This window comes from Haplochromis burtoni, unplaced genomic scaffold (genome assembly GCF_018398535.1).
Source record: "Haplochromis burtoni strain Fernald_Lab_line unplaced genomic scaffold, NCSU_Asbu1 Contig_172, whole genome shotgun sequence".
Classification (NCBI taxonomy): Eukaryota; Metazoa; Chordata; class Actinopteri; order Cichliformes; family Cichlidae; genus Haplochromis; species Haplochromis burtoni.
In genome coordinates, this window is record NW_024582533.1 from 1076759 (window position 1) to 1097392 (window position 20634).

Sequence of the window (20634 nt, forward strand, 5' to 3'; positions counted from 1 at the left end):
TACCTCTGGTGCAAATTACTGACCTCTGTCATCATTTTAAGTGGGGGAACTTGCACAATCGGTGGCTGACTAAATACTTTTTTGCCCCACTGTACTTCTATAGGACCAGAAGTCTTTTTACAACCACAGCTATCGCCATCTGGTGGCCAAATAAAATGCAGGTTTGAGGCGCTTAATGCTAATTAAGCTAATACTTAATGCTAGTGCTAGCTTCATTTTTCTTCAGTACTAGCATCTTTTTTCTTAAACTATTTATGATTTTATACTCTCTATGAATGCAGCACTACTATTAGCATTTGTGGTTCCTAGTGTTTTCTCTATTACCTTAGCTAGTTATTTTTTTGCTAAGTAAGCAAAATAGTTTTCTTATAGTTTTATTTTTGAAAAAGCATTTTGCTACAGTATCTGAAAATACAGTTCGCTTGATGTTATACGACACATGTTAGCCTGTTGGAAAAAGTAACATAGAAGCTAACAAGAGCACAAAGAATATACACATTAATGATATAACCAGGTCTTCACTGCTGGTAATATCACTCTCTTTGGTTCAAGTGACTTATGTATTTGTGAAGTCAAATATACACATCTCAAAATATATATACGTGTGCAACCCTAGATTGCTAAATGGACGTATACAGGATCTATCAAAAATATCTGGATATACCAAATCAGTCTGCCATAAATCGTGACTTAGTCAAGTTCCTTTACTGGGTTACTTTTGGAAACACCTTAATAATTAGCCCATTTTTATCATCTGTATTTTGAGTCTTTGTTTCATAAGATGGATTAAAAGGACAAGTGAAAGATGGGTGGAGGTATTCCACAAGGTGATTAACAGCTTTTAACACACCCACTACTGTATAGACAGCATTTTGAGTACTTTAGTCTCTGGTTCTCTTCCGGTTGCTCTTCCCAGCCCTGTGATTCTTCTCAGAAGAGAAGCTCTTCCCAAATAAAGATTTTCCTCCTTCAAATCAATTTATGATCAATAAAAGTGTCTCCAACAACAAAACCTGCCCGCTGCTGAGGCACTGAGCAATTTTCTAACTGCCTGAATTTGTTTGCATTTCCATGAAAGAATCCTGAGGAAAGATGACATTTAGATGAGCTCAAGATTAAGATGTATTTCATTGTCAGACTCACTGGTGGGTGGTGGTGCTTTTTAACAAATGCCTTGAATCTGACTCCTTTTCTTTGTTACATCCCCAATCTAACAAAACCCCTTTTACATGTTTATTATGTGTGCCTAGTTAATGTGTAAATAAGGGGGATTCAGTAACTATTCAGCAACACACTAAAAATATGTTAAAAAGGGCCTTGTGTGCTCACACATTTAAACTAATGTTGCTCTAGTTAACTGAAGACCTCATCCATGGGATGAAGTCTAAAATGATACATGTTCCTACAGTGCCCCCTACAGGTCAGGCTGATTCATACAATCCATAGCATACATTGGGTAAAACTAAACTTTAATTCAGCACACACACAGATATTTTCAGATTTTTTTTTTTTATTTACATCAAAAAGAAAATCACAACAAAACAATTCTTCACAAATATGCACTTGTCATTCAAGAATGTCACTGAAAAGCTTCCGCTTCTTGGACTCGCCCGTCTGAATTTCCTGCCAGTGGGCTCTTCTGTGTGCAAAGTGGGAGAGAGCAAATTTGGCCCACACGTGACGAGCAAACTGATCTGCCCTCAGCTGGCTTTCACTTGGAACTGAGAAGGGGAGGAGAGACAGGAACAGAAGTCATGAATAGGGAAGTGAGTCACAGGAAAAGTGGGATTCTGAGAGAGAATGTTTGTCATTATTACCTAGTTCCTGTGCGATACTTTGCCTCTGACCGACTGAAGAGCTGTTCCACACGGCTTCGAGTACCCGGCTGCCCAACCTGGAGCAGGCCATCTGGACGTACTGACCCTGAAACAACAAAGAGCGTGATACGGAAAGAGAATGATCATTAAAACTTACACATGTAATACTTGAAGTAATTTTGCTTTCTGAATTAAGTATCACGTACCTCAAGTCTTTTTAGGATCTTCCCCCTGCCCTTGTCACTGGATGTGGTGATTAGGGCCTGGAGGACGTGGCTGCCTGCGGGGTCAGTAGCCATACAGAGCAGGTCCGAAGGGCTCAGAGTGCGCAGGCTGCTGAGGAGGAGTGAGCGCTCCTTGAATTTAGCCAGTGCCTGGACCAGCCGGGATCCGTGGTAACATATGGAGGTCAGTGGGATCTAGAAAAAACCCTGACAACTGATGAAACATGTATTTTGGTGAAGCGCTGCACTGTTAGTCCAGCTGAAACGCCAACACTACAATTACAATCAAACAAATGTTTTTCCTCCCAGCAGTTTACCTCCGTGCTTATGTTGCCCTCTGCGGTGTCAGAGTGATAGTACACCTCATAGGTGAGCAGAGACATGAAGAGAGGGAGGCAGGCGACGTGTCTAGAGCCAGGCTCAGCGCAGTGGAAAGCCTGGGAGGCAACATATCGACAGGGCTTCATTATCCACAAATCAAACATGAAGTAGTTGTTATGCTCCATCAACACCAATCATAACACAGGGATAAATGAAAAGAAGGTTGTTCTAATCACTCAGGGCCCACGTGGGCCTGCACTTCAACAACAAACCCTCTTTTAAGCTTACATTGAGGAGGCATTGCATCATCTCGTCCTGCCTCTCTTCACTTTCTGCGCAGCTCTCTGCCAGCTGAACTATCGCACCCATGTGACCTGCGGCCAAGATTGCCTCCACTCCCTGGACCAGCTCATCAAATATTCTCAGGAACTGTGGAAAAAGGAACGACACCAGGAAGCCGGTGAGAAAGTTTCCAGCAAATCACCCCTCCCACGTTCTCAATCACAAGGTGTGACCTACCAGTTTGTATTTGGCAGATGCTGCTGTTAGCCTCTGGATGGGAAAGTTGGCGATGGGATGGAGGGTGAGGTCAACCAGCTGACCCTTGAGATGGTTCTTGTAGAGCCCGCGGAGAAGTGGCTTGTGGGACAGCTGTATGATGGTCTCTATGAGGCGACTGGAGGCCTGGTCCTTCAGAAAGACTAGAAGCGGACTATGGGGAAATAAAAGTCACACAACACAACATTCTTAAAATAAAGAAAGAAAAAACACTCAGTGGTTCACAAACGCAAACTTTGGCCTCTTACCTAACTCCAGGAGCAGCGCTGCGACTCGTCAGGTATTCCATGATGCGCCGGAGGAGCTGTTTGCAGAGTTTGGGCCGTTTTCTGTGACACACAGTCAGCATGGTCTGGAACACTGCGCTGGCAACAGCGTCAGTCACACTTACTACAAAGAGAAGAAGCACTGTTAAGACTTCCTGCCAGTACAAAGGTGGCCTGTCATGAACAAAACAAAAGATGCTTCCGCACTGAAACACACTGTGTGTAAATACTTTAATACTGTGTAGTAGTAGTCTTCCCTGTCTTTGCAAGTGCGTGACTGCCACCAGCAGTACAAGAGTAAAACTGCATACACAAGCAGGTGTTATGTACTAACGGCCTTAACAAAATACACAATATTCACTGTTGCATGTTTGCAGCATTTCCACAAGTAGGTCCACCCAGAGGAGAGACCATCATAAGACTGAAAAACTCTTCTTTCACTACAACTGCAAAATGTGATCGAGGCCACATTTTTAAAGAAATATTACCAGTCAAAAGAAATTGGAAGCAAGCACTCATCTGAAGTTTTTTCATAATTTCTCTTTAAAATATCCCAATGGGTAAATGAATGAATAAGAATAAACCTAATTCCATACAGTTATGAAGGAGAAGAATTAGAAAATAAAATTGCTTTTTGTACCAGACTAATTTAATTAATGCAGGAGGGTTTATTTAATCGCAGCTATTAAGCAATTATCCTGGAAAAGAAAGGATGGATTGAATCCACAGCTGGGTACAGCCTCAAGTGGTCATTCGAAGAACTGCAGATTTAAAAAAAAGCTGCAGGCTGCAAAAGAAAGAAAAAAAAACAAACACTCCTGGTGGGCACCTCCTGTTCTTTTAACAGGCTTTGTGTCTTGGCAATCCTTCCAAACAAGCCGTACTTGTTCAGTCTTTTTCTACCTGTGCACTCATGAATGTTAACATTTAACATCTTAACTGTGGCCTGTCGTGTCTGAAATGTAGCTCCTGGGTTTTGTTGTCCGTTTTGTTTTTTCGCAGTTCCTTTGAGCATTGCAGTCTAAACTTGGGGTGAATTTTCTGGGAATCTTCTCCTGGGAAGAATGCCTTGAATGTTTTCCACTTGTGAATAATCCTTCTCCCTGCAGAGCGATGGACTCTAAATTGCTTGGAAATGGCCTTATAACCCTTCCCAGATTTTCGGGAGATACATAAATGTCATTTTGCACTGAGCTATAGTTTTTGTTTTTATTGTTTAGCCATTATAGATGTTGTATTTGTTGACACCAGCTATATTTGTTAGCCTGGTATGACGGCTGGAACATAGAAAATACATTTAAAGGGAAATGCTGAAGTCTAAAGGAAGTTACACATAATGTTTACTACACAATTCCATCCATCCATCCATCCATTCGCTTCCGCTTATCCTTTTCAGGGTCGCGGGGGGTGCTGGTGCCAATCCCAGCTGTCATAGGGCGAGAGGCGGGGTACACCCTGGACAGGTCGCCAGTCTGTCGCAGGGCTAACACATAGGGACAGACAACCATTCATACTCACATTCACACCTAGTGGCAATTTGGATTATCCAATTAACCTATCCCCACAAACTGCATGTCTTTGGACGGTGGGAGGAAGCCGGAGTACCCGGAGGGAACCCACGCAGACACGGGGAGAACATGCAAACTCCACACAGAAAGACCCCGGCCTGATGTTGGAATTGAACTCAGGACCTTCTTGCTGTGCGGCAACAGTGCTAACCACCGTGCCACCGTGCAATTCCATACATGTTATGTTTAATTATCCACCTTTGGGTTTTTTGCCAAATGACAGAAAATTGTGAAATAAATGACAGAAACGCATGAATATGTGTTCAAACGTTCGACTGCAACTCTATTCCCTCAAATTATAGACAAATAAAAAATTCTGATCACTCAACTCACACTGACATTAAAAAAAAAATTAAATTCACCAAACGCAGAAAACTGAACGTGCATTGGAGCCACACTGCATTTAATATCTCATTTTAATACAATTTATGTTACAAGGCCTGCTAAACTGCGTCTGCTGTGCCAGATTCCACCATTGCTCTGTCAGAGCTTACAGTTTAAAGCCTATAGTTTCAATCAGAGACTGTGTGTGTGTGTGTGTGTGTGTGTACGTTAACTAATGGAAAAACTGTGGACTAAACAGCATTTCTTTCTGACACAGAGCTCTACTAAAAGCCACTTAGGCTTCTCTGCAGCGTGTGCATTTGCCCTCACTTTATTTACTGCCCATTTCATTTTGTTTTGATATTACGACTGCAAGAATTTGAATTGAGCACATAAATTCTAAACACATGCTGGTCAGCGTTCTGTTCAAGACTGCCTTTAGGCAATTCCCCTTTGACTTTACTCCGAATCCTCGCCTGCATTCAAAAACAGCTTCTATGGTTTTCAGATTCCCAGAAAAATGTTACAAGAGTCAGGAGAGGACAGGAAGAGGGAGGCAACACTGCTGCTTTCTTTTTTTAATGACCTACTTAAAACATCTATCATACAACAACAGTTAAATTCCAACATAATAATAAAACCACCAATTATTTTATGAAAGATGACTTACAATTAATGTTTTCCATCAAGGTCTCTGTAAGATCTTTAAGCTCGTACCAGAAGGAAGTGGGAATCTCAAAGTCTGTCAGCTGAGGAGGGATGCTTCGCTCTTTTCCTCCTGGTTAAAAACAAGAATGAAGAATGTGAACAGAGAAAACACGAAGAAGAAGAAGAAGAATATACCTCTTGGCATAAAGGTCCTGACATAGTCTCAAAAGAAAAGTGCACTGACAAAGCCAGCAGATCAAGAGCTGTATTTTTCTTCTGTTACATCTTGCAGAAAAAGAAACTGAAGTGAGACATCGGGCCAAATGGGAGAAATTGCTTTTTTTTTTTTTCGTAGGGTGAACCGAAAGCTCTTTCTCTGTATAGCAAATGTCAGCTAGTGCCAGTGTTGCCAATTAAGCTACTCTACATGCCTTCTCAGCCAATTGCTGCAATTTGTATCATAATTTGCACTTTTTCTCTGAGTCATAACTCAGTCAGCTCTTAGCATACACGCATTATGCATGTGTATTTAGATTCTTTTTGACTTGTGCTTCCTGGGGATCTCATTATCTCTAAAGCTAACAAATAAAGCAAGCTGGATCGCTACAGAACCTGGCAGAGAATAATCGTATTTCACGTGTTCTTTGGTGTCAGCGGATTACAGTGATAACAGCCTGTGCCTGCATGGGTATCTTGCAAAGTGGAACATCTAGAGGTTAACTCAGCATACTTTATGTGCTGCTAATTGGACAAAACGTAAAGATCACAAAAACCCCCCAAAAAAACATGGACGCCGGCTTATTCTACTCATCTATGGGTGAAATAATGGATGTAGCTTCCAGGCCTGAAAACACAATCCTACCAACAGCTAAGTGCTTTCAATCTCCATTCTTTTATTGGCTAACAGGGGTACCTGGGTTACAAAAAGACTGTTTCTATAGAATCTATGGGAAAACAGGCCTTTGGCAGGACATATGTGAACATCTTAAACATGAAGTCCTGTTTCTAAATTATGATCATTATGATCTAGAAGTCAGACCAGAGGATTATCCAGAATATCTGATCCGGTTTGATCTCTGGCTCCTCCAGTCTGCATGCACATCCGCTGGAGGGTGAGTGTGTGTGAATGTTAAGAAAAGGTGTTTAGGCACAGAAAAAAGCGCTTGTACAAATGTGCATTTAACAGGGTGAATAATAAAAAGTGCTTTGAGTGCTCGGTTAGTTTAGTCATTTATATTTTTCGGCTTGTTTGTTTTCCCACTTAACATGGCCTGAAAAAAAGACAGGAGCATCCTGCTGTGGAACTCAAAAACTGCTCAGAAAACAGCATAAAGTTGCTTCTCATTGTTGGAGGTCTAACAACCAAACACGGTTCTCTGTTGCTGCATATTTTAGTACAGGGATTCCCAAAGTGAGGGCTGGAGCCCCACGGTAGGCCGTTAATGTACTGCGGGTGGGCTGCAGTAGGTACAGTTCCATATGCATATAAATGTATTTATGTAAAGAGCAAATTTAAACTGATGATAGGAGGTGGTTAGTTTGTGACATCACTCATTACTTTGACCTAAATTTACCGCTCTTGTATTGAAGTTTGTGTGATGGTTGGTACCAATAACAGCTCGAGCTGATTCAATTTTGTGAAGATCAGCTCAAGGTCAAGGTCACGCCAAGTGTGAAAAGCAGCAAAGATTTTATATTACCCACAATTTTTTATGGAAATAGACAGCACTGAGGGGGCGTGAGCACCTAGGTTGGCTAAGAATTTGATCCAGACCTTCACTGTTTGCACCCAAGATCAAAGTTGACCTTGAAAAAATATATTCAAGAAACCAAATCAAGTGTAATACATGACATGAACGAGCAGAGAGAGAGTAGTGCAACACACTTTTTATTTTTTTCAACACGACGCCCTACAACTATAACCCTCAGGGGTAGTTTTTTTGAGTGTTTTGTTTAATTAATTAAATGGGGAAAAGTATCCACTAAAAATCGTCATTTTTTCATACAAGCGTGAGTGTGTGTCTGCGTGCATTTACTTGGACGGGTTTCGGTGCGAGGTGGTCCGAGGCAGCCTCCCAGCACGTGTAAAAGCGTGCGGACCACGTGTGAGCCGTGAACATGTCTGATGAACTCGGCAGCGTTGTCCCTCACCACCTGACTGAAAGACAACACCTGAGCCTCCAACAGGCCACAGCTTTCTTCTCCCTCCTCCTCTGTGGGCGGAGATGATTCCTTCTCTGAAGACTCTAAAAAGGACAGAGTCCCACCAGGAGTTAGGTTGGTGCGATTTTCTCAACCGCAGCTGTTCTCTGTCACAGTAGAAAATGGGAATGTTTTCCCTTCTTATCACTCTTATCCTTCTTCCAGCTTCCACAGTTCATTTCCCTCCCCCCCTCGCCTCACTCCCAACCGATCACTGGAAATGGCCGACCCTCCCTTAGCCTGGTTTGACTGGAGGTTTTTCCCTTTAAAAAAAGAGTTTTTAAAGAAAGTAAAGTGAAGTAGTGCTCACTCATAGGGGGTCATCTGATTGATGGGGTTTCTCTGTATTATTGTAGGTCATTACCTTACAATATAAATCACTTTGAAGTTAATGATTTTGTAATTTACAGCTGTGTAAATAAAACTAAACTGAAGCTGAATTGATATTTCACTTGTAAAGCAAACTTACACTTGTGTGAACTTACCCATCCACCTGGACATCTGTCTGACTGCGCTCTCCACGACATGGCCTCCACACCGGTCACAAGAAACCGCCTTAAACTCTGAGCCCGATTCTCCACCCAGTTCGGCCAGCACCTCCCCGACCTGCTGGGGGCTGGACAGCGGGAGCAGCCGCTGCAGAGTGATGCTTCCGGTCCGATCTGTCGCCACCAAGGCCGCCTTACCTTTTACTTCTGTGAGGACATTCTCCACAAACATCTCTGTGAAAGACGGGGTGAGTATAAACAGAGAAGAAAGCTGCTGGAGTTAAAAGCAGAAATATAATGGAAGGAGGGAGAGGAAGCTGTTTGTTATGTTTAAGGTAAAATGATGCAATGGACGTGCAATGAGCAGTCATTTAAGATCAGTGCATGACGTGAATAAGTCGAGGTCAGTGCAAGAGACGGTTATATCCAGCTCCAGGCAGTTTTTCTTAAAGCAATTACTTAATGGAGGATTTTGCTCCAGAAACACACAAAGTACCAACTTTGCGTACCAACACATCACTTGTCAACACAATGAATTAGCATAAAACACAGTGGGCATCTTTGGTATGAAGTAGTGGTGGGTACAGTATTAAATAGAGATTAAAAAATAAAACGGACAGGGCAATCAATCACAGATTGAAACCATTTTTCAATTCAGGCTTCTCTCTTCTTTCTCCTCTTTTTCTTCATTATATACACGTGACAGCAGATCTAATGCTAGTAAATAAACCTGCCATCTGCTTCGCTACATAAGCAACTGGAAAGGCTGGAGGTGATTTATGTGTCGCATTCACCATCGGCTCTGTGGCAGAGCAGAGCTGAAGATGTTCGCACTGATGGTGGTCAGCTAATTCCTCCAACAGATGGTCGTTTGTGGGAATGCAGAAATTAATCAGTCAGAAAGCACAAGAACACAGCTTCTGAGCGACCTTCACAGTCTGGACCAAGCTTTGTGTGAAAACACATTTAATTAACTTATTGAACCCACCACCAATTATCTTCTAGTTTGTTATTTAAATAATCAAACCTCTCTTGTTTTGGGCCCTGATTCATGGCACCAGTGTACCGTGAATCGGGGGAGTTTGAGATGTCTTTAGTTGTTCTTGCTCCACGTGGGGCTCAACTTCCTGTTATCCTCTTTTGGACATCCTGGTGATATAAACCAGGTGAGATCAACCAATAAAAAGCAAACTAATGTGGCGAGGAGCAGAGTTCAGAGGAGTTCGGCTGTGACATTCTGAGACAGGACATTTGGCATAAACAGTTGAGGTGCGTGCCATCCTGAGTAAAGAGTACACTGGAAACACAGGAGGTTTTGGGCCAGCCAAGATAGTACTTACACAAAGATTTGGCTCCCTGTAACCTGAACCTCTTCTCCAAAAAAAAATTTAAGTAGAAGTGGTTAAAAAAAACTTCCGAGAAGTGAGCCAGCGTAAATGTAGCATGAATGCTGACGCCACTTTAAGGACACAACCTTGAAGGGGAAAGCAGCCAAACTGATGTGTGTACAGTGCACAGATTATGTGCTGTGCTCAAAACTCACAAATATTCAATCTACTATACATAAACAGCTCAAAAAAATAATAATTAATTACATTTTGTAGCTCTGGCAGTGCTCAACCTGTTCCTCCTTGCACAAAGAAGCAGGTATCGGTCCTGCTGATAGTTTAAGGACCTTCTGAGGCCCTGTCCAGCTCTCCTAGAGTAACTGCCTGTCGCATGAAATCTACTCCATGCTCCTGAGACTGTGCTGGGAGACACAGCAAACCTTCTGGCAATGGTACGTATTGATGTGACATCCTGTAGGAGTTGGGCTACCTGTGCAACCTCTGTAGGGCCCATGTATCACCTCATGTTACCTGACCCTAGCCAAAAGCAAAACTAGTGAAAAATGTCACCTGTACAGACATTCCTGTTTCGGGGCTTGTCTCATTGTTCCCCCTCTAGTGCACCTGTTGTTAATGCCATTAACACCAAAGCAGCTGAAACTGATTAACAGCCCCCTCTGATACTTGACCGACCAGATCAATATCCCGCAGTTCAAGAAATGTGAAAAAATGATTCGATTTATGAAGATGGAATAAGTAAATGTACTCCTTGGAAAAAAATGCATTTAATGAATTGTCAGCTTATGTGTTTCTTCTCTACAGTCTAAGTCTGCTTCAGCAGACCTCATCCAAGCAAAGCCGGCAGAGGATGCTCCACATATCACTAGTCTGTGATTTTCTGTTCCCTATGGCAGCCAAGTTCAAAAGATAAAGTTCATGAATCATGGCTGCGCATGGTGCTGTGTAATGTGACCTTCTGCTGCACCCCTTATTTAAAGTTCCAGTCCTGTGCTTTACTCAGATCCCCAGAAAAAAAGACCTTTCTCACCTCTCTCCTCATCATCTTCAAAGCCTTCACTGAGCCTTTCTCCGACACGGCGGAAATAGCCCACACTGAGGGCGTCCAAGCGCTTCTTGCCACCCTGACCCTTCTCTCCTTTTGGACTTTCTCTCCTCTTCCTCTCTCCTCCTCCATCTTCTCCGGGATGCCTCCTCTTCTTTCCTCCCCCTTTCTGTGGCTTCTTGTCTTCTGCTTTTGACAGCATATCTTGAACCTTTAACCACGAGGATACAAGTGAAATATAAAGCTAGTTTCTAAAGCAGATTTGAACCAATTAACTACATAACATATCTCATTACACTGCTGCATGTTTGCTACCAGTAAGACAGATTATTATACTTCAATAGATATATAGTACTGTGCACAAGTCTTGATCAAACCCTCATTTCTTTATATTTTGCTTCCACAGACCCAGATGTTCTTGTGATTTCTAAAGAGCTCTTGAGCGAAGGCTCTTTGGGCTTCAGGCTCTTTGAAGGTCTTCCAAAGTTTTCTTTGGACACTGGCTGCTTATGTAATCATTTGTCCTCATACCTCACCATTTTCAGAGTTATTCAAGTTATTCAAGCATTAAAAACAAATAAAATACCTAACTTAAGGGTTGAACCAACGCTGTGTCTAAACATAAAAGACAACTTAGCAGAGAATCAGTTTTACACTGGTTACATTTTGTTATCAGCTGCTAAAGATAACGCAATTTGACCAGCATAAAATGGTATCTGTGCGGCGAAAAGGTGATTTCCAAAGAAAAAACAAGTGATTCTCCGAAGAAAATCTAATAAAAAACTATTTAGGGAACATTTTAAGGACAAAATAAGCATTGGGAGGTCTAAAAAGCTACCTACAGCAAGCTAACAGTATCTGAAAGTCATGTCTTTCAGAAATCGGAAAGAACACTTCAGCAAAGAACCTGAGAGATGGATGATGATTATGCTGAAGCCTCATCGGAAATGGTTTCAGTGAAAGAGTGGCTAGAAAAAAAAATCTTAAGGAAGGGAAACAGGGAGAACAGACTGAGGAATACCATATTACTCAAGAATGGGACTAAAGATCAGCAGGAACAGGACTTTTGGAGTGGTTAATAAAAATGTTTGGTTCAAATCGTTGTCAGCATATCAGAAGGAAGTAAGGAGAGAAGGAAGCTTGCCTAACAGGGTCCAGGCTGGAATAAAGAATACCAAATACTGACTTTCAAACCCATTAGCATTGCACACACTGTTTTTTTGCTCTATATACTCTCTTTCCGTGCATATTTGCAAGTTTCAATAAATAGCTGCACCTATTTTGCACTTTCCTAGCAACATATACGGATCAAGACTGTACTTTAAAAAGCTGTTACAGGTAAAAGGTAATATTTGCATAATATTAAAGTGGCCACAAATAAAGCTGTCATTATTTTAGAAGGAGTTCGACTAAAACATGCAAACATATAAGCAAACAGCCACAGGGACTGTCCATGCTAACGCGCTGCACTCCAAACAACAACACAAACTCTCGAAAACGTTGCCAAAATTAAAAACAAAGAAACTATGGTTTCCCAAACTGTTAAAGAATGACTAAACCACACTGCTAAGTTACTCTGCGGAAAAATGTGTATATTAATATCGTTTCTGTAAAGCAACGTTTTACTCACGTGTGAGAGAAGTCAGACAGAAGTACTGTGCCGTTGACGCGTGATGATGACGTAACAGCACGCGGACAAATATTATTACAGTTTCCTTAAAGATTAATGAATGGATAAAGAAATAAACAAATACATAAATAAATAGTTCACCATGCTCGAAAAGGCTTTATTTATGTAGCCTAAATAAAAACTGGTTGTATTTACCGTAACTAGCACGTCGCTGTCTTTTCTTCAATGTCCTTATTGGTTGACACCAGCAGAGGGCAGCATAGCTACTTTCCTGAAAGGCTGATTCGGGACGACCTCTCGATGGGGGTTCAGAGGTGTGCCCAACAGGCATATGAGTCAATTTAAAAAAACCTGTGATAATCAAATGTCGACATCTTACACCATCCCAACCCACAAAACAGAACAGTCTCGTTGGGCATAAAATAGGAAGCCACTTTTAATGTTCTTGGGATTTTTAACTGGCAGCAAGGTTATCAAATTAAACCTCATAATTCTCAAACAAAAAACGTACTTTTTTCATGGTAGCAATGCCATAATATCACAATTTGGCGTCATAATTACACAAAAATGATATAACGTTGATTTAAAAATTTAAAAAAATATATTTTGGGGCAGATTGAGCTCAAATGTGTTACAAGAGCTACTGAAAAGGTTTGCCTAAAGGCATAAAATAAAATAAAATAAAATAAAATAAAATAAAATAAAATAAAATAAAATAAAGGACAAAATCAACATAGTACCTTTTTTTTCTTCTTCTTAATATCACAGTTATCATCAACACATGGTTATTTCAAGGTTAATAGATACATTCCACAAGTGAAGAGAGAGCTCCAACCAAATCAGTCAAAATGCAGTTTTACTGCATCCCACCTTTTTTGCATTTGGGTGGGGGCATTGTTTCCTAATAACTGTTTGTTCATGGGTTAGTGGTTTTATTGCTCAGGGCAGAACATTCTGGATTTCTGCTGGGACTTGACTGTAGTGTAACGGAAAAACAAAAACCCATTCATCTGAAACTACAGAAAATGACATATCCGTGGCTACAGTAAATGTTGCACAATTAAATGAATCAGAGGTGATGTAAGTTAAGATTTTGTCATCTGTCTCCATCTCACTCTATCCCCAGCTTCCTCTTCCGTCACACCAACCCTCTGCATGAACCCTTTGTGAACCTTCTCTGCGGTGTTCCTGTTTTCCTCCTGCCTGTCAGCTTCATCTTCATCATCCCAAAGTCTCTATCCTCACTTACCACTCTACCCCTCCTGACTTCCTCAGTTCCACAGTTCCTTCCTGTTGACATCCTATCACATTTCTCTAGATCCACAATGAAACAGTGTAACTTGTGAACTTCTCTATACTTCTTCATCAACACTGCTGCTCGCATATCATCACCTCTCCCCTTAACCTAGCTTCAACAGCGTAGCTTCACGGTTTGACTCATCAACGTTATCCCTCTGTAGTTACTACAGCTCTGGACCTTTGTTCTTGAAAATCAATGCCACTTCACTTCTTCTGCATTTCTCAGGCATCCCCTCACGCTCCAGAACTGTGTTAAATTCTGTCCAAATGTCCTCTCTCTGAGGCATCTCCATGACATCTGGACCACCCGCCTTTCCACTCTTCATCCTCTTTACAGCTACCCTCTCTTCCTCCTTATTAATCCTCTGAACTTCTGTCTCTCTCGTTTTCTTCATTTATTCAAAGCACATTTTTCCTAACACACTCTCTTCACTTTTTAGTGTATTTCTACCTTTGATACAGCTCGATCTTTCTATCGAGCCAATCAGTACCAGTCCTGTTCTCCTTCCATGTGTTGTATCTAAGAAAAATGATCTCACACAAGGAGATGTTGGTAAAGAGAAGCATTTAGAGATGTGTGGTATTAGAAATGCCAGCCAATCCATACAGAAAATAGAAAGAAACATAATCAGCTGCTGGGGAGATTTAGAAGATTTGTGACTTTATGGACAAGTGCATACTTTTCAGTTCACATTGTTATGCTGGATTAGCAATTCCATTAATGAAATTTTCAGAAAGGAACAAGCATGGTCCAGATTACTGAGTGGATTTACAGGAGGCAGAGATCGGCTATAGCTTACTATCTCAGCTCGCCTGTTTGTCAAACCATTTTTATACTAGACTTTAAACAGTATTTATGGGAGAGTGCTGTTGGAGTCAGTCTCAAGTAACAACAATTACTTATCCTTCTGACGCCAGCGTGCTTCTTCTGGTTAGGTGACGCATCTGTGGATGCAGTAAATGGCTGGGAGTGCTGTTAGAGGTGATGTAAGTCGAAATATTGTGCTTTCAGATGAGAAATTCAGGTTCTACTTTTCACAGGTAAATGATGCATGCAGAGGAAACAAATAAAAAAACCCACAGGCAGCTGTAGCAGAAAGGAGACTATTTACAGATTTTTTAGCCATTCAGAGCCATGACACAGTCAGCCAGCAAGTGCAAAAGATTTGTCAAAATTATGTCCTATCCATAGACTGTATACAAAAGATGGAAATGACCATATTTAAACCGGACGGTGAAAAGTCATTTAGCTGATGCGATCAATCTGGATTATCAAATCGCACTCATAAGTGCTTGTCCACAACTGCTAATTACTGCTAACAAGCTAATAAATACACTAATAAAACTGTAATTTCTCTTATAAAACCTCGAAACAGGCCAATTTATTTATCAGATCATAAATAGCTCAGTCACAACTAAGCTGTTCCACTGCCCTTCCTGAGTACAGGTGGTGATGCCTACCTAACATCAGCTAGCCTGTTTTGGCTTGGCTAACACCCCTAACATTAAGCTTAAAAAAATCTAAATACAAAGGTTATTTCAGAAATACATGTGTTGTACAGTTCTTAAGAAGGAGGAAATTACCAACAGGGCCAAAACCATTGTTCTGTGCCAACCTTTAAACTTCAGTCATGGGGTGGGGTTTGTTTTCAGAGCTAGCCTCAAGTGGCCATCAGAGGAACTGCAGGCTTTGCAATTCCGTGTTCCTTTTTCAGTCCTAGTTCATTGTAATATAACATTGTAGTTTTAGTCATGATGAGTAAATGCAAATTGTCCAATAGATAAAAGGCTTACATCCAAACCTTTAGTCTACTTTGTTGCTGCACTGTGTTAAGATTCAGATAGTAAAAGTTGAAACCTACACAGGGCTTTTTTTCTACACAAAAATAGATCAGGAATCAATAACTCTGTTAATAATGAACTGGACATGTAAACAGAATTGATAAAAAAAAAAGTCCTAAATAATATTCACATTCCTTCTTATCAGTATGTAGAATCTGCTTCCATTTAATTGGCCATTGAGGCTAAAGCTGCACAATACAAGGAGACTAAACAAATACGTTCAGAAAGCTGTCTCAGTCCTGCGGGTAGAGCTGGACAATCACTACACAGTCGTGCAGTGGAGGATACTGTCAAAACTTCTCTCTACCATTTATGTCTCCCACCTTTTAAATAGTGTTTGGTTTGCTAGAGGGGCATCATTATCCCACCCAGAGGATGAGATAGACTAAAGGCTCCGCTGAACATTACAGGACATGCATTACCTCCTTCGTGCTTAAGCTATACAATTTTACACTTTCCACAATCTGGAGCAACAATTACCCTAAAGGGATTAATGAAAAGTTTTTTTTTTTGAGCAGCCTGTGCTTGATAGCTTACTTACATTAGCATTTAGCTCTAAGCAACAACCAGATCTAAATCTCTTTACCACTCAGCCTGTACAGCCTAACTACAGGTTTGATTGCATTCCAATTAGTCTAGTTCCACTTGAAAAGAGCTCAAGCAGTATATACAACCATAAAGTTTTAGACAGACAATGTCCGGTCAGTTTTGCAATCTGTATACTATAGAACACACTCTGTGATCCACTCTCGATTTAGATAAGTCCCTGAAAAAGGGTACTTGCTATCAGAAAGCACATATCTCTGCCTTTAACTCGGAGAGCTGAATCATGCATGAAAGAGAATCTTACTTTCTCTGGATTTGCTCATTTTAAATTGTGGGAACAAAGAACTGATAGCGGGGACGCAGGAGAACAGAGATATTGTTTGTTCTCCAGCAGAGTTCCTGTCGGCTCTGTCTGTTTGTATTCATCTCCAGAGCAACTGCAGCAGTGCATGAATCAGCCTGAACACGGCAAACTGTGAAGGAATGCTTCAATTATGAAAAAAGAAAATCCCGTCTATGCAGGCGTGCAGCATAGACAGATTTCATCACATCACTATAAAACAGACAGCTGTTGATGTTGTTCATGCGCTGAATCTTGTTGAGTCATGTTAATCGGGGCAACAGCAGAACTTTGAATGTTAAATCCTCCACTCCCATTTACCAGGCTTTAGGTATGACGTTTGTGTCACGCTTAATGAAACATCTCTCTTTATCTCAGGGTTGAATTCTTTATTAAAGATGGGTGGATGAGGTGGAGTCACACTATGAGTAAACTAGTTTAGATGCTGGTGATGGCAACAAGCCTAACATAAAAAGGGGTACAGCTAGCTTGTTCAAAAGGTGTGTTTTTCAAACTCCCTACCAAATAAAGTACAAGGGTTGTGTCCATAAAAGCATTTGGTAAACAAGTTCTCCACTGAGCCCAAGGAGTGCTCATAGACAGCATAAAAGATGGATCCAGCCTAAGGGGCTTAAAAGTGAAATCAAGTGCCTCAGACCTCTGTTGTTTTTAAATGCCACCAAGAGGCAATAGCTGTAGTTGCACAAAGACTTCCAGCAAATAGCTCAACATACTGAACATGATACAATCACCAGTTGCAAAGGGAAAGATGTGTATTTCCAAACTGGTTGATAAATGGTTCCTGGAGGTTGTTGCCAGTCAATGGGTTGCAAAGAGGCTGTACCAAAAAAAAGAAAGAAAACTCCTTATGATCGCTTTGGTCAATGGCAGATTGCTGCAGTCACCTTAAGTTTGCATGGAAGGTCCTGACTTGTCTGCAAACACTTGTTACCTAAATGCAGAGCAGTAAAAGTTGAAAAAGTGTGATGCAACCCAGAAACTGAGCACGTACACTTTCAAAGTAAAGGTTGCGAAATGAGTGATTAAACGTAAAAATCCATCACGAGTTGAAGATGTAATCAGATCAGATAGGATGCAGGATTAATATTACACAGAAAACTTTTGCAATGGATTTATTTCTCCACCCTAGAGCTAAATCCACGTCTATCTTCTTAAGCTTTTAAAGGAATAAAGTGTATAAAACATTGTTTTCCTGAGTTTGAGTGGTTCTATTTCTAGCCAACAAACAACTTTGTCTGGTTGCTAAATAAGACACTTAGCTTCAGAATTTAGAACAGATTAAGATAATCTATCCCGAAGGTAAAAATAAAAAAATAGCTTAGTAATACAATGTAGCTTTTTAAAAGAAATTTATGTGAAACATTCTAGAAATATTTTTTTACTTATTTTATTTTATTAATTGATTTTCTTGTTTTTAGCTAGCCCTCTATTATTTTAAACTCCCCTTATTATGCTAAACTGATCTGTTTCCAGGCTATTTCTACACAACATCATCTATGTCTATGAATTAACACATAAGAGACAAATTATCTAATTAATTACATAATTTCCTAAATAAAGACTGAATACAGAGAAAATAAAAGAGGCAAATGGCAACTGATTGCTTCTTCATTACAAATGTTTAATGAGGGGTTTTGATTTTTTTTTAAATTTTATATTCTTTTTTTATTCAAAATGCTTTACTTCTCCTCTTCCACTTGTCTTCCAGTCTTTATGCAAACAAAGCTATCCAGCCCACAGATAAAAGAACTGCCTTAAGCATTCCTTTAGCATAACATGGTCTTTTTTTATTTTCCCTTTCTTCTTATGTTAAACTCATAATGTGTGCTTTGGCTCTCTGTGCTTTTTTTAATCCTCTCGCCACTGAAAAAAGTCAGTGGAACTTGGTTACTTTTTAACAAAGACACACCAATACAACACATACCAAAAATATTCTCACAGACACAGGGTCAGTCCGACAGTAACCTGCTGTGTGTTTGCTGAGAAAAAAAAAATCCAATTGTAAAATGATATACAATAAATGACAGCCAATGTTTTTCACTTTTCGTTCTTAATAAAAAATGTATATAACACACAAATAAAAGGTTTCTTCCAACTCCTAATAAGTTATGTCTCTCACAGCCAGGAAGTTTCCTTTGGCCCGCTGTTGGGTGTTTAGTTTCCCAAGTACAATATAAGAACAAGGGCCCAGTCCCATCTGTTATACTCAGATACTCAGCGAACCCAAGTCACCTTTATGTTTCCTCTCACGCCCACCGCTCTGCAGAAGCCGCAAATGTTGTCTGAGCCATTTATCATGCTAGTGCCAAGCCAACAGAATCAAGAATAAGACTGGTAAACCCTCTGCACTTTTCAAAATACAAATCATGACAAAAATCTATGGTTCTTAGCTGCTATTTCTAATTATATTGTAAAAAAAAATGCATTAGGCCTTTAATTTCTGCATCAAATGGTTCAAATAATAACAGCCCTCTCTCTTAGATTAGACATTTATGAATGCATTTCTGTGTTCCAGTAAGTCCCTAACTAAATGTTAAACTCATGTTCCGGACTGCACTGTACTTGTGGCTGTGCTGTTTACTGTGTCTTTGCTGATGCATTTTGCAGGCCTTCTCTCTTCAACCCCAACCCAGACTGCTTGACCCAATATGCCTGCGTCCTGTGACAGAAGATAAAGTACTATTAAATCTACCACCTCCAGAATGGTCAATGTTGTATTTTCTTTTCTACGTTTTTTCCCCTCTTGGACTGACAGACTGAACGTTTTCGCTCAGGCATACGGTGCAAAAACATGCCTTAACTCATTGTTACTCAGCCATGCTGGCACCTAACTTGTACCTTTGCCGAAGGTACATTTAGTCCAGCACTTAAGTTCAGTCTTGAATATCTTTAAAAAATAAAGAATTACGAAGGTTCACACCAAAATTTTAAAACTTTTTAAACCAACATCAGGATACTCTTCCTAAGGTAAAACCCAGACTTTACTTCTTGTATCCCCACAAGCTCACATGTTCACTGACAATTAGATTAGCTGCAATGAAACTTGGCAACACGTGTGGTCCGGGGACAGATGTGTCCTAATGATTTCCAGCATGGCTGAATGTTTTGACTGTGAACATGGAAAGTATGAAAATAGTGGCTCATATTTGTCACAAAAATTCCAAAGATCTGGAATACTACAGAGGTTCTCCCATTATAAAAGAGGGGAACCGAGTGACTTAATTGTCATGCCTAGGAAAACCCTAGGCTATAAGAAATTCTAATGTCTGTTACTGCTTTAAATTTAAATACAGTACACAGCATGTCAGGTGAAATTGTAGCTATAGAACACAGTGAAATGAAAAAAAAAGTGATATACTTTATCGCCTAAACGTGGATTGAGCTACAAGAATATCAAACTGTATACATCAACCGCACCACATTTTTAAAAGGTTAAACTTATGCATCTGCAATTTCATCCGGAAACATGTTTACGGATATATTGATAATAATAAGACCAACATTTACATTTAACATCACCTTAAATATTTTCCTTGCTTATGGCAGCCCTAATTCTAAGTAATAGTAAGTAATTTGTAATGCCTTACTGTAGCCTGTGAGAGCATTTCTCTCCTCTAGATGTAGCTGATTAAGCAACCATCTAATGCTGATTGGTACAGGAGGGCAGGTTTTTATATTTATCGGGCTGTCTGTGTCATCATCACCACGATCTGGTATGACTTCATAATTCTATTCTGCCAAGCCACAAAGCTGCTGATGCAACTTCAGTTATTCACTCTGCTTGCTTGCATTGGCCTATGAGTCATAAAACCTCGAATAGGTGTTCAATTATCCCGGGATGAACTTATGCCTTGGTTATTATGAAGTTCAAACTTTGCGCGGTCAGAGGTCAGAATGGGTTTGACTTTGAGGTTTTCCTGTACAGCAATCAAGAAAAGGAGAAGAGAAAAAAGGGAAGTTTGGCTAAATCAGCACTTTCTTGAACTCCTGAGTTCATAACTGAAAACATCCAGGAGATTTTTGTTATTTTTGGTCCTATTGTATGCGCCGTATAAAGCAAACACAAAAAATAGTTCTTCAGGCATGCCGTCCTTATCTCTCCTCTTCACTGTCTGTCACCTTCCCTCCATCGATAAAGTTTTGCTAAGT

The 20634-nt window shown here is 40.4% G+C and overlaps 1 protein-coding gene across 1 annotated transcript; it reads right to left on the reverse strand.

The window, feature by feature from the left end:
* Window positions 1-1138: 1138 nt before the first annotated feature.
* Window positions 1139-12521, reverse strand: LOC102304297 (nucleolar protein 9). The gene is made up of 12 exons (XM_014337216.2): window positions 12438-12521; window positions 10793-11018; window positions 8414-8650; window positions 7763-7972; window positions 5749-5856; window positions 3169-3310; window positions 2882-3074; window positions 2651-2791; window positions 2359-2478; window positions 2024-2236; window positions 1818-1923; window positions 1139-1721 (listed from the first exon to the last, which is right to left on the reverse strand). Exons 2-12 carry the CDS (start codon window positions 11007-11009, stop codon window positions 1567-1569), a joined length of 1842 nt encoding a protein of 613 aa, XP_014192702.1. The 5' UTR covers window positions 11010-11018; window positions 12438-12521; the 3' UTR covers window positions 1139-1566.
* Window positions 12522-20634: the final 8113 nt, after the last annotated feature.

Coding starts and splice junctions, on each gene's coding strand:
- LOC102304297 (XM_014337216.2), bottom strand. CDS start 11,009: ATGCTGTCAAAAGCAGAAGACAAGAAGCCACAGAAAGGGGGAGGAAAG. Junction 8,651..10,792: donor TGAAGATGATGAGGAGAGAG/GTGAGAAAGGTC, acceptor CGTCTTTCACAG/AGATGTTTGTGGAGAATGTC. Junction 2,237..2,358: donor AGGGCAACATAAGCACGGAG/GTAAACTGCTGG, acceptor GGTTTTTTCTAG/ATCCCACTGACCTCCATATG.